General features: G+C 45.3%; 1 protein-coding gene across 1 annotated transcript in view; it reads right to left on the bottom strand.

Annotated features, from left to right (window-relative positions):
- Positions 1-10,160: 10,160 nt before the first annotated feature.
- Positions 10,161-14,629, bottom strand: part of Syn2 (synapsin II) — a 138,908-nt gene continuing 134,439 nt past the window's right edge. The window contains exons 12-13 of the mRNA XM_052174586.1: positions 13,777-14,029; positions 10,161-11,059 (exon numbers count right to left, since the gene is read on the bottom strand). Coding sequence (XP_052030546.1) covers positions 10,924-11,059; positions 13,777-14,029 — 389 coding nt within the window. The 3' untranslated portion in view covers positions 10,161-10,923. The remainder of the gene's footprint in view (positions 11,060-13,776; positions 14,030-14,629) is intronic.

Here is a 14,629-nt window from a genome sequence, read left to right as displayed (position 1 = left end):
TGACGAAAGTGGAGCTGCAGGCTTCATCTGGCCCAGCATTTAAAAAGGATGGGGGAAGCTGATTCCGTGAGTAGAAAGCACGTGGTGGGGCCACAGTTTGGGGTTTTGAACAAAGACAGCATTCACTTTTGAAAACCTCAACATCAAAGTCCAAAATGGCGGCCTAACTAATGAGTAGTTGGAGATGCAGGTTGGCTGGTTTGGCAGAAATATATTCATTCCATTCTTGGAGCCTGTCTCCCCCTCAAGGTTCAGGGGACTGTGAAGAAGACATGGCTGGGTTATACTGCTCCTCCAGATGGAAAGGTTCTCTATGTTTGCTCCATGTTCAGTTTTAACACAGGATTGTCTATAACAGTATTTTCAGACAAAAATCAAGAAAGCCCGGGGAAGGGGTGTATAGCTCAGTGGTAGAGCATGCACCAAACATGTCCAGGCTCTGAGCTAGATCACCAACACAAAACAACTAAACAAGAAAGCCTGCTGACATCTGTGGCACTGGACAGTTCTCTGAGAAGGTTCATTTTGTGGTAGAGTGTCTGAAAGAACATCAAACATTAAGAACAATTCCCTCTTTCAATAATTTTCTATTATTTCAAAAGGCCACTGATCTTCTGAGAGAAGCCAAGTTCCAAGGTTCAAAAGAAAACAAACTAACACAGAGATGTGGAATTCCCATAAACACGATTGCCCAGGATGTCTGGCTCACACCTCTTAGACTACCCACTTATTCAAATTAGCCTCCGTTCATTCCCAAGTCATCTGCGTACAGCGTCATGTTGCAATCACCAGCTCAAAAACTAGCTTTTTGAGAAATCTCACCCACTTAAGGCAAAACTCCAGGGGAGGCCTATTCTTAATACATTTTTTGTTGATATTTATCACTCAGCTGTGGTATGAAACACTGATTTCTTACAACATAGGCATGTACTTATCAGCCAGATGGCGGCAGCTGTGGACTGGCTGGGGTTGAGTTACACCTGCCCACCCATTCTAAGGCCCAGGGGCACTGCTTTTACTGTTTGTTTGCTTAGAACATTTTGTGTGTGTGTGTGTGTGTGTGTGTGTGTGTGTGGTCAGGGAGAGAGAGGAAGGAAAATCACATGGCACTGGTGGGACTATATCAATACCTTATAAGGACAGTGAAGAGCCCAAGGCAAGGGTCTGCCACTCAGTCAGTTGGTCTCTTGAAGACTCTCTTAACTGGTGTATTTAGTAAATACAAAATAAATAAAAAGGGAGAAGGAAACAAGGAAGCTTGGCTGTCTGGATACCCTGGTCCCTTTGGAAATGGCGGCCTGAGAAGAAAGGATCCCACTGTGTGAAGCCAGTCACTTTCTTCCATTATGGCCAAACTGTGAGAAGTACAATAAAGACTGACTTTAGAGATGTAATGGCTTCCTCTTGCTTTTCTGACACTGGGAGGAGGGGTCGAACCCAAGGCTTCAAATACAGTAGACAAGTGCTCTGCCATCGAGCTATACAGCCCTGGGTCTGACTTCCAAACCAGACATGGATCCATCTGTTAACCTTACAGAGGGAAAAGAGAACCCAGTGGTACAAACAACTCACCAGGAACAAAAGCCATGTTTTCTTCGTATGTTTTCAGTATGTTGGGAAATTAAAGCCCGACTTGGGGGTGGGGTGGAGTGGGCGGGGCTCATAGTTAAATCCTTATCTCTGTAGTTCTTTGCTCCCGCCCTAATCATACTCTGAAAGTCTGAAGTCTCTTGCCTGAGAATTCCCAGCCTTCCTGGAGTCTAATCTCAGCCTCCCTTCTCTAGCTTCCCACAGGCTGGTGCTTCTAGTCACTGCTTTAGCTGCTGAGTACAGCACAGCCCCACAGCTTCCTGCCCAGGCTGCACTTTCATGTCTCCCTTGGAGCACATGCTCTCCTCCGCAGGGATGTGTGAGGCATGTGTTGTGATTACAGCAATTCTGCAGTCTCATCACCAGGCCTTGTGGAAGATAAAGAGATGACTGACACCTGGGAGTATGCGGAGCTCAGCACCAAAGGCTGTACTCACCTTTTCGGATGTCTGCGGACTTTGGAATAACTCCTTTCTAGAGTCCTTTTCTAACCCCAAACTTGGGTGGATTCTTCATTATTATTTTCCTCTTTATAATAATCCATCCAACATCAGTCTTCCCCACTCTAAGCTGCATGTTCCACAAGGGCATGCTTTGTTTCTGGGACCTGGGGCAGAATAGTAGATGATAAGTCTGTAGTCTGTGGTTAAACAATGTTAAACTAAATGCATGATGTCTTAGGATGTTAGGTTTTGTTTTTTTTAATGTGTACATTTGGATAAATCAGATTATCTTCTAAGTTCTTAGCAGGATCAAACTGCTTTGTACAAAGCTGACTGATACCTGTAATTGACTTTGGGATGTGTACAAATAGATGTAGTGTGAAGTTTACATGTGGAAAAATCGAGGATAGGACAAATCAGCTATGCATATAGGCAGTGGGTACAACATGGTCACTGTTCAGTTCCACTCTCTGAAAATCTTTGTAATAAAAGTCTGTGGCAAACATAAGGGTTTCAGAGTAGCCTAAAAGCAAGGCCTTTGGGAGAAAAGCTGGAGAAACAATTCAATGTCAAAAATCTGGGACAAAGAGCTGGGACTTAGGTGGCAAAGTGTGTGCTGGGCAGGAAGAAGGACCTGACCGTGGTCCTCAGCACTCATACTCAAAGCCAGCTGAGGTAGCACATGCTTGGAATACCAGAGCAAGAGAGTGTAAGATCCATGGGGCTCTGACCATTCCTCTGTGCCTAACTAGGTCTTGGTGAGAGACCCTGTCTCAAAAAAAAAAATAAGTGGATAATACCTGAGGAACAATGCCCAAGGTTGACCTCTAGCTCATTGGCACAGGCACACACCCATCTACACTCACATACACACACACACACACACACACACACACACACATGTGCATATATAATACTAAAAAACAAATAGTCATGGGGCTGGGGTGATGGCTCAGTAAGTGAACTGTTTGCTACACAAATGTGAGGACCCAGGATTGTCAGGCATCAATCCTGACCAGGGAGGAGAGGCCCTTGGTCCTGTGAAGGCTCAATGCCCCAGTGTAGGGGAATGCCAGGACAGGGAAGAGGGAGTGGGTGGGTTGGTGAGCAGGGGGAGGGGATAGGTGTTTTTCAGAGTGGAAACATGGAAAGGGGATAACATTCAAAATGTAAATATAAAAAATATCTAATAAAAAAAAGAAAGAATGGGCATGTTCAAAGAAATTAGAGAGGAGGAGGAATCATGGAAGACCAGTTAATTGGGCAGAAAGCATTTTATGAAATAGGCAATGCTACAGTTTGGCTTTGAAGGATGTCTATACTCTTGAGGTAATTTTGGGCTTGGCAAGCTAGCTCTGTGGATCAAGGTGCTCGCTACTCAGTCTGACCTGAGTTTGAGCCCCAGGACTCACATGGTAGAAGAGAAATGATTTTGGCAAGTGGTCCTTTCACTTCCACATGGATTCTGTGGCATGAATGAGAACACACACACACACAAACATACACACACACACACACACACAAACACACACACACACATCAATGTAGTTGCAACTTAAGGGGGAAGATAAACTTGTAAAGCAGCACTGATGAGAACTGGATGGCTCTAAGCTCTTCCTCTTTTGTGTGAGGGACCAGCCTGTGCTGCTTGGAATATACTATCTCATTTAATCTTTACAACCACAGTAGCTAGGTGTCATTAGTGGCACCGGCATGGCTAATGAGGAAGCTGAGGTTTAGAATTTAGTCATCTGTGGAGATTTCACAGCTATTGAATGGTAGACTCCCTACCGACACCAACCCATGACCTTTAAACTTAACCACTGGACATACTGTCTCCTTGGGAAATAGAGATTACTCTCCAGAGGGCCTTCGAGACCAAGTTCAGAGTTTGAACTCTGCTTTCTAAGCCTGGAGATTCACTGAAAAGATTTTGATCAGGAAAAAAACGACAGGGTCAGATATTTTAAACAAAATACGTCTGATAGAAATGGGTAGAAGAGTACAACAGGAAACCTGGTGGAGAAGACATCAGTGGCTGTGTGAACTGCGACCCTAATACAGAATAACGTGCACAAAAAAATGGTCCTTAAGAAAAGTAACCGACTGTCCTCCTGATAATAATGTGGACTATATTGGAATAATTATTTGCAATAATGTTGGTTTGTTTTAGAGACAGGGCCTCGTGTATTCCGGGATGCCCTCAATCTGTGTAGCAAAAGATGGCCTTTGGCCTTAATCAGCATACCCTCACCACCCAAATGCTGAGTGTTTGAACTTGTGCCACCATACCCTTACACAGTGTTGGGTTGAGCACAGGGAAACCCAAAGAGTCTTTAGATCCCAAAGGTGTCAGCCTAGTGAAACTCCAAAGGCAAAAGAAGCAGCCTGAATTTAATCCAGTCCAGTACCCAAGCTAATCCAGTCCAGACCAGAGTGGTTTGAGATCATCAGTTTTGTAGTTCATCCCTTTTGGAGTCTTCTATGGACCTGATCTTATGATTTCCTGTCATTATCACAGGCCTCCAGAGAGAATCAACAAGTCAAACCTTTGTTGTCCTAGAATTAATACACAGCCAAACTTCCCCTGAAAACTAGATTTAGAACCAGAAGCTTCTTCTCTCCCCCCCCACCCCGCCCCTTTTTTTAAACAGGGTCAGAGAACTTAACCTGATCTGCTGGAGGAGCTTCAGCTCTCTTCTGAGAGAGAGCTGCATGGAGGACTTGACTTAGAGGAAATTCTTGTCAGAAGAGATGGATATGGAAGTGACTGGAAATGACCAGGGAGGTATATATTCCTTGGGGAGCATTCACGTACAAATGGGGTGAGGGCCCTATAACTGGTCTCCCATGGTCCCTCTCACCCTGTCTGTCAGGTTATCACCCTAATAATAGCAAGGGGAGCGGGAGCCCACAAAGTCAGAGTAGAACAGAGACATGAAAATCCGTCCCAGTGGACAGGCACAAGTGTGATTGTAAGAGAAACAGCGAATTCTCAAATTGATGTGATGTTGAGTGAGAGGAAGATAAACCAGAGGGAATGACTAATTGCAGTATCTTTTCTACATGTTTACAGTCAACAGACTGGAAGCCCATGGGGACTTATGAGAGGAAATAGTACATTCAAATATGAGACCCTATCTTAAAAAAGTCTCACATGTTTATAGTCACATCATGATTTGGAATTCACATGTAGTGTAGATTAATCCTTCAATTTGATTCACAAAGAGACCATTTACTTTAAATCCCAACTTAATCCTTAAAACAACAACTTTTAATTATTCTCTGTGTGTGTCCAAACTTGGCTAAAACACACACAGAATGCACAGAGCTGTTTGTGCAGGAATCTCTGTATTCCTAGGTTTAAAACTCCTGATCCTCCTAAAGTCATAGGAATTCAAATAATATACTTACAACAGATCTGAAGGCAATTGTGTTCAGTGCCTAAGCAGTAGCCTGGCTAGAGTTCATGTTTAGTCTCCCAGAAGCAGGACTCCCAGAGGGATCCGAGCCTGGATGATAGTGTAGGAGGCGTGTTTAAGAATGGCTCTGTGGTAGGATGGAAAGATGGCCCAGATGCAAAGCACCTGCCTGCTCTCGCAGAGCACCTGAGTGTAATTCCCACTTAGGCTAGGAATTTGGTTCACAACTTCCCATAACTCCAGCTCCAGGGAGATCTCTGGCTTCTAACTTCTCTGGGCCATAATGAAAATAAAAAGTAAACCTTAAAAAAAAAATCTTAAAAAAAAATAAAAGACTGGACTTGGGAGGCAGAAGCAGGTGAATCTCTGAGTTAAGGCTATCCTGGTCTACAGAGTCAGTCCTAGGCCAACCAAGCCTGCATAGTGAGAGCCTCTCTTAATAAAATTAAATTACATTAAAATTAAAAAGTTCACTACAGTGTATTGAGATTTTTCATTCTATACTCTCTCTGTGTGTATGTGTGTGTGTGTGTGTGTGTGCATCTGCACTCACAATATATCATTGCCAGTGGGAAGCGTGGCAGCTGCATCTGTTTCTCCAGGTGTCCACTCTCAACTCTAATTCTTCTTCAACACCTACAGCCTTAGGTCATTTAGTTGGGTTTAAATCGCCCTAGAGAGCCACTGGTCTGGGAGCTGGAGAAAGGCACTTGGCTACCTTGGGAGGAGTCGGATGGAAGGCAACTAGGTGACCTTTGAGACAGGTGGGATTCATTATGATGATCTCAGAAAAAGCTATTGTTAGGAGGGCCATTTACCTCATTTAATCCTTAAACTCACCCAGAAAAGGGAATTTTGAGACAAAAAAACTAATCACTTGAAAAGTCAAATCAGTCAATAATTAGCCTGGATACAGATTTGAATCCAGCTCTTTCCATTGGCTAACAATATCTTCCCACTTCCTCCTGGCCTGTCACCTGCCTCTATATACCTCCCCTTAGAAATGAAACCCAACCCGTTTGTCTCAGGAAGAACAAGTCCGGAGTGGCCCTGAAGACAGTATTGAGGTTCATTCATTTGTCCATGTCACTATCTCCCTCCATGACCGTGGTAAATGTCCTAAGCGCTTGGGCCTGTTTTCTCATTTGTAAACAGGCAATAAGAATAACCACTGCTTTCAACTGTAAAACTGTGAGTGACTTCTTGGCACCCACCCCTCCCCCAGCCTACAGGTCTCTGGATCTTGTGGACTCATCCCAGCTCTCCCCTAGCTGTGGCGTAGGCTTTTCTGACCCGGAGCTAGACATATGCTCCACGGAGACACGTACAGCTTCTTGTCTGTCTTACACTCGCCCAACTCATCTCACTCATTCTCTTTCCATACCTTATCGGACCTCATCTGAATTCCTAACATATTTAAACTCAGAGTATTCCTATTTATGAATGAGAGAACATATAATTTAATTCCTCCATGAGGGACAGTTGCTTGTTTCCATGTTTGATTGGTTCCATGTTGGCTTCCCCCACCTGTGTTGAAACCAATATTCTTTTGCCTGCTTCCTGTGTATATGAAGTCTCTAAGAAGTATCCAGAAATGAGATTCCCGGAGCTCACTGAGCACTGGATGTTGTAAATGATCTCCCACAGTGGTAGTGCCCATACTTGCTCCCACCGGCAAATGGGTACGAGTAGAGTTTCCTACATTCTCATCGATAACTCTCAGGCCAAGTTTTCTAAGTTGACACCATGACTGCATTCCTTAAGATAGTACACATCTCTCCTATAGGCTGTGGAAGGAGAGAAACCTTTTTGTAAGGGCAGAAACATTCATTAGCTCAGTTTTTAGCCCAAGAAATTTGTTGAGCTTAGTAAATACACAATAAAGAATTATCAACAAATACATAATGGACAGAATTTATTCACTTTGATCCAGGAGATTGGAAGGCCCACGAAGAAGGATGAATCTTTCTGCTTTCTTATCTGGGCTGAGAATTGTCAGAGGGAACTCCACAAGCTACAGAGTTGATCTGATCTGCAAGACAGGCAGAGTTGGCCTACAGACCAAAAGCTTTTGGCCCAACTTTTGATAATTTTTATTTATACTACTCACTGAGTGTTTGACTATTGTGAGGTACTATTTTCCAAGTCTCTGGAACCATCTTAATTAAGTACCAAGAGGTTTGTTTCTCAATGCCCCCCCTTCCCCCCCTGGGTCCAGATCTATTACTAGAGGCTACACAGAATCCCTGTGTTCCTTGGATTAGAGTACTGCATGACTATGGTAAACGCCTCCCCTTTCTGTCACCCCAACAGTCCCTCCATGGTGACTCATTTTCTAAATAAGCTACTTGTGGTTTGGGACTGACATCACATGTGGAAGAATGAGTAACTTTTTAGGAGCCAGAATTATATTTGATCAGAACACAGTGCATGTTACTCATAGTTTTAGGCCCAGGGGTCAACACTGGTAATGTGTCCACCAACCTTTCACCCAGTCAAGTTTGTATATACCATATTATGTGATCACACTATGAAAAATCAAGAAAATTATTTCTTAGGGACTGTGCAAGATTAAATGAAATACAGCAAAGTGATGAAGGACATGTGTTCTGCTGCTGTCCTATTGCTTGGCTTTCTCACTGAAGTGTGCATGTCTATGCATTCGCACGTGTGTGAACACATGGGGAGGTCTGAGGTTGACTCTGGATATCTTCCTTGATTGCTCTCCACTTTCTATTTTGAGATAGTGTCTCTGGCTGAATCTAGAACTCACTGTTTCAACTAGTAATTTGCTCCAGAGATTCCCTGTCTCTCTCTGCCTTACACACACTACAATTATAGGCAGGCTGCCATACCTACCTGGCTTTTTTCTCGAAGAGTCCGAGGATCCAAACTTTGGTCTTCATATTTGTGCAGCAGGTTCTTTACCTGAAGAACCATACTCTGACCCCCAATTATTTGGGTTTAAATCTTACTTCTACAACTTGATCAACTGGACAACCTTTAACAAGTAATTGAATTTTTCTTCAATTTCTTCATGTGTAAAAAAATTATAATAGTATTTATCACATTGGAGATCAATAAGTTGCTTTAAGTGCTTAGCATTGTGCTTGGCTTGTAGTAAGCTCTGTAGATGTTAGTAAACATCTTTGACTCCATCACAATGTCTACAGAGAGGGTAAAGGCTCGATATATGTCACCGAAGAAGCAGTGTTTATGTGGAACAGTACAGTGTTTATGTGGAACCAGAGGGAAAGAGGCATGGGTAAGTAGAAGACTTGTCTGTAAAGAGCTTCAGAACAGGCTACCTCAAAACAGGCCACCTTGGGATGCTGATTATTTTGAGCTGAAAGTAGTGGGAATTGAGAGGCACAAGGGGGAGTTTCTCTGGTCTCCCTGTGCGCCTGAAACAGGACCTCTCATGAAGGTGCTCCCTCACCAACCTGTACAATAAGAACACTTTTATGACCAGAGACTAGAGATTAACATGGAGATGCATTTATACAAACAAAATCTTACTTAAATATGTGGCCTTCTCCTTCCCCAGACATCCTAATTCCTTTCCCACAGCTTTACACCAAACCCCTTTGTAGTGTGTCACATCCTCAAGTTGTCACTTGTTGTTCACATTGGTATGTGAATAAGTTTTAGACCTAACAGCTTCTTTGGATCTTCACTTTTCTTACGAAGACATACAAGTAAGTATAAGAACAGAATGTATATGCAGACCTGGGCAGGCAGAGGCATGGTGCTTGCCTAGCGTGAATAAGACTCTGAGGCCCTGGGCTCCAACCTCAGCAGAAAGAGAGGGGAGGAAGATTGATTGATTCTCCCTATTGCCATTCATTTAGTCTCTGCAGGTTTGTGTACTGTGCAAGGAAGCATGGAATGATATCTCTCATTGATGCCATTCATTGAGAGATGGTGGGACTCCTATTTCTCCCCCTTCCCTGCCTCAGTACTTAGACCCTAAAAACACAGGATAAATGTGACTCAGAAAGGAGAGCTGGTACTACAGAAATTCATTCTCTGCCCTCCTGGAATCACTGCTCATGACCACGGGTAGGGACAGAAATCGGTGTCAGACAGTGGCATTTCAAGGGGTGTTAACTTGTTGAGCTTGTATCACATATTATCACATGTAGAGAATTACATAGCTAACATGTTAACACACTGATTTTTTTCCTCAAACATGTGCAAATGTGGAACTCATCCTCAGAGAACCATGAAGTTGCTGGGGTGAAGTCCCTTAGCGCCCACCCTAGCTGAAGGCCTTCAGGGTACCTGAGCTATGACAACTGTGGGGCCAAATTCATCAGAGCAGGTTGCTGATCTTGTTGGCTGTGCCTTGTGGCCTTTATCTGAGGATCAGAAAGATGGGTCTAACTTGGCTGATATACAAGCAGGGGTATTTACATATTGGAGTCTGTGAATTGAATCAAATGGGTAGAAATGACAAGCTGTTGGCAGTCAGCGGTTCTAGAAGAGATGGATCCACTGGGGAGCTGTCGAGAGCATCATGTGATATTCAAGGTACAGACACATTCTTAACACAGCTGTGCACACATGCCCATCACATGCACACACGCGGCATCAGCAACTTTACCCTCCTGGATTTTTAACTCCCTAGTCACAAACATACCTGCATGCCCACGTATGCGCTCACCCTACATGGGGGAACCTCAGGGCTGAATCAAATGCTGGTTAAAGCTGCTGCTTTTATTACACCAAGGTCTTGACATTCATAAGGTGAGGAACACAAAGGTTGGTGGACTGTTGTTATAGCGGCATGCATTCTCCTCTACAGTACAGCTCCGAAAGGTCAAGGTACCTGCTGTTCACACAACACAACTGCTCTCCGGAGGGGAGAAAGGAGACACTGTGGGGCCTTGTTCTTTTGTTTCAACAAACACAAGGAACTTCACCTCCACAGCAGTCTAGAGAGTGGAGGGTCAGGTGAGTGTGCTTTCAACAAGTACCACAGTAGACCCAGCTTTGGGGAGAAGTTCCTAAAACTTAGAGCCAACAATACTTGTAAGGTAAGAACATACTTCCCACAGGTAGCACTGACTACTAGGACATGCTGAGCTCTGTGTCTGAGCTGGGCTAAGCTGCCAGGAGTCCTACGTTATGGAGATCCTGACTTCACAGGGAAGAGTAAGACACGATGGCTCTGTCACAATAAGGCCACTAAATTCACAGCAATGATGACTTCGGAATAAAGCTCTTAAGACTACAGGGAAGCAGCCCTTTCCTCTCCTGTCAGGTCTTTCTCAGAGTAGGCACCTGTCCTGAGACTATCACATGGTCATTTCTGGGCTGCACAAATTACTGAGCACAAAGGAACAGAGGAAGGGGCCACACACGTCAAGTCATGGGACATCTCCACCAAACATGTCGGACTGCTGTTGGTGAATGTCTTAGATGCCTTTTCTGGTTGGGCCGGATGCCCTCGTGTATCTGAAGAACTAATCTGAAAAGAGGCTGGCAAAGGACTTCCTCAAGCTCCGGATGGTCTCCGCTTTGGCTTCATCTTCATTGGCTGAAGACCGGAAGAAGGAGGACTCAGAGAAGCTGAACGCATTTGTCAGGGACTGCGACTTGCTTGAAGATAAAAACCAGAGAGAACATGAGGAGGGTGTTCCTAGTGAGGCAGCGAAGGGCTGTGACATGAAGGTACATAACAGGTACTCCCCATTCCCTCCCCAAGGAGAACAGGGTAGCAGGAGACGGCAGGGAGGGCTGTGCTGGGCATTGGGAAGCCCTTCACTACTTCCTCACCCTCAGTGCGGCTGAAACAGGAAGGGGTGGGAGTAGTGTGGGGACCAGAGAGAAGGGCACGAGAGAAGGGGAAAGAGGAAGAATGGGTAACTCAAAGGCTGTGTCTTTTGTTTGAGGCTAAAAGTCCCCAGCTCCTAAGTACAGATCTGAGCAGCTCACACCCTTTCCCTTTGATGAAAACAGATGCCAGCACTTGTGGGCTCCTGGCCTCTTTTTTTCATCCACTGACAAGATGGACTCAACTTCAGAGTCTTGGTTCTGTCACAAAGTTATGTCTGGCCTCAGGCAGGTCATGTGTCACACTCTGGCCCTGGATTTTTCATGAGTGGCATGAAGATTTTGATAAAATGATGACCTCTGGGTCCTCTAGGTTCCTTCTATTTTTCTCTTATTTCAAAGGAAGCTTCAGCTTGATCCCCAAAGTCTAATGCCTCAATATCCCTGGTTTTGCATTCTTTTTTTTAAAGATAGGATCTTATGTAGCTCAGGCTGACCTCGAACTCCCTGTGTAGTTGATGATCCCTTGGGTGCTTCCTAAAGGACTTGATGATAGGCATGTACCACAACACCTTGTTTTATTCAGTGCTGGACCTTAAGCCCAGGATTCTGACTTCTCTAGCTTCATGTACCTGTTTTTAGTGTGATCACAGTCAACTCTATAGTCTTTCTGAGAGGAACCTTAATATGAGGTTTGTGGAGTTCAGGGTATATAGGAGTAAAAGAGACACTTTATCAGACCATGATTGTTATGCAATATTATAATGAAAAAAAACCCAACCACCTTACACACACACACACACACACACACACACACACACTTTAGGAACTTATTTTTCAAAAACAAAAACCATGAAGGCTGGGCTGGGGGAAAGCCAACACCACAATAAAACACGAGGTTTGGCTTCCCTGGCTGCCTGGCTTGTCTCTTGATTCCCACTGGGTCTTTCTGGCTCTAGGACTCCTCTGGGACCTCCATCCCTCTCCTGAATGCTGGGTGCATCCAAGAAAGTTGCACCTGTGTGTCATTCTCTCCTCCCACAGGGTCTGTGGACAGAAGTCCTGCCATTCATTAGGACTGGTGGTGACAAGCCCTAGCATGCTGGCCTCTTGGGAATACCTCTGCTCTCACAAGCAGAGGGCACCCGGTACACGCCTCCGGCTCACCATCAGAGGCTGGCTCTGCTCATCAGCTTCAGCCCAGAGGCAATAACAACCCAAAGATTTGCTTTTATACTGGGGCCCGAGCACGTATGATGATCCCAATCAGCAAGTGGAAACTGTTGAACTGAGGAGGTGACACAGCAAGTTGGATGTGAGCAGTGCTACTGGCTGGCTCTGAAGAGTAAGTGTAGCCATGTCTCCTCCATTGTGTATGGCCAGAAGGCCTGGAGAAGTGACCGTCTGGACACCCAAGCCCAACCCTGACTCTGCCACTGATTTAGACGGGTGGCTCTGAGCAAAGTTTTCTTCTATGTGCACAACTCAAGGGTGCTCACCTAGACTCTGAAAGTCCATGGCCTCTCTCTTGCTCCCTGAGGATTCACTATTGTACATCACTTTAAAGCAGTGGTTCCCAACCTTCCTAATGCTGTGGCCCTTTAATGTAGTTCCTCATGTTGTAGTGAACCCCCAACCATACAATTATTTTTCTTGCTACTTCATAACTAATTTTGCTACTGTTATGGATCCTAAAATCTGTGTTCTTCCCGAGGTCTTAGGTGAACCCTGTGAAAGGGTCATTGAAGGGGTCAGATCCCCCCCCCCCCAGGTTAAGAACCACTGCTTTAGACCTACAAGCAGGGTGGGACACCCCCCGCCCCGTGTCCCTGGAGCTGCTGCTGTCTCTGCTGAGTGTGGTGATGGAGACTGCATAGGGACACTAACACTAGCACAAGTGGCTCTGAGGAGTTGGGGGGCATACTGCCCCGGGGCCACCCTCCAAGGACAGAACTGCTGCTTCCTGAGGGCTCCCTGCAGTTCTCTGTGCAGCACAGCACTGTGGAGGGGCCTCTTGGTGGAACAATGTCTACTAGTTGCCACCCTTGTTACCCACACTTGCCCAGACAGAGCTGAAGGTAAAAACTGACATGGAGTTAACTACTTCCTCCTTTTCCTCTGGCAGCTGATTATATACTATTGAATCAGAAAGAAGAAAGACTTGAAGGCTTTTTTGTTTGTTTATAAGTTTAGGAGACATGCATATGGAAAAAAAGAGTGGGAGCCCTAAATTTGTTCAAGGCTAGACACAAAGGATCAGTAACCACTGCAATTCCTTATGAAGAAAGCGCTGGGAGTAAGAATCCATCTTAACCTGAGGCAAAATTTAATTTCCCTCTTTTCTCCCCTCCCAAGTCAATCTAATCATTCTTTTCACACACACCAGAAAACAAACATACACCCACAAATCATCACCACCACCATCAACCCCCCAAATCCTCAAACATCTGTGGCAACCTGAAGGTGGTTCTACTGTAGGTCAGAGGCCCACAGCCCATGAGGGGGGACAGGAGAGGGGGTAAGGAACTGCTGGGTTATCTTACTTGAGCTGTGGGTGAGGCTGGGCCTTCTGTGGTGGAGCAGCCTGAGGTGCCTGGGCCTCTGCCAGGGAGCTGCTGCTGGAGGATGCATCACCGTGGGTGGTGGTGGGGCCGCCCGGCCTCTGAGGAGCCGAGGAAGAGGAGGAGGAAGAGGAGGAGGAAGAGGAAGAAGATGGCAGTGATGGTCCCGAGGGGAGACGGCGTGGAGGCAGCACCTTGCCTGGGGGCTGCATTCCTTGGGGTTGCCCAGGGCCCCCTAGGTTCAGTACAAGAAAAACTTCATAATTTAACCATATCAAAGGTTTTTTTTTTTTTTTTTTTTTTTTTTTTTTTAGTAGAATCTATGTCTCAAATGGTGTGGTTAGACCATTGTTAAAAGGATATGCAATATTGTATGTAACTACCCAAGGCTCTGGGGGCTGTGAAGGGAGTCTTTAGACAAGACATCCTCACTGTACCTCCTCAGAGCCTCAGCAACTTAGTCACAGTGGAAGTCAGAAGGGCAGGGAAGAGGGCAGAGGATGGGAAAGCCCCACAGAGAAGCTCCCTTACAGGCGGTCTCTAGACCAAAGGGACTCTGCTCTGCTTCCCAGAACTCCTCAGAAGAAGCCACCCTGCTCTGGGGCTTCCTAAGTGCCCCAGATCTATATACACAGTGCAGGAGAGGGCAGGGGACAAACAGGAGAATAGGAGTCAGAACACCTAAGAAACATGAGTAAACATGAGTAGCACTTTCCTCAGCAAGACACCAAGCTTCTCTGGGCCATAACCACCTAAATGTCCTACCATTACATTTTAAAGATAGTAGTTGTTTCAAAGAGGACAACAGATGAGAGAGTTGTTCAGAAGGGATTCG

The sequence above is a fragment of the Apodemus sylvaticus genome, chromosome 2, assembly GCF_947179515.1.
Source record: "Apodemus sylvaticus chromosome 2, mApoSyl1.1, whole genome shotgun sequence".
NCBI lineage: Eukaryota > Metazoa > Chordata > Mammalia > Rodentia > Muridae > Apodemus > Apodemus sylvaticus.
This window is presented reverse-complemented; position numbering and strand designations above follow the sequence as displayed.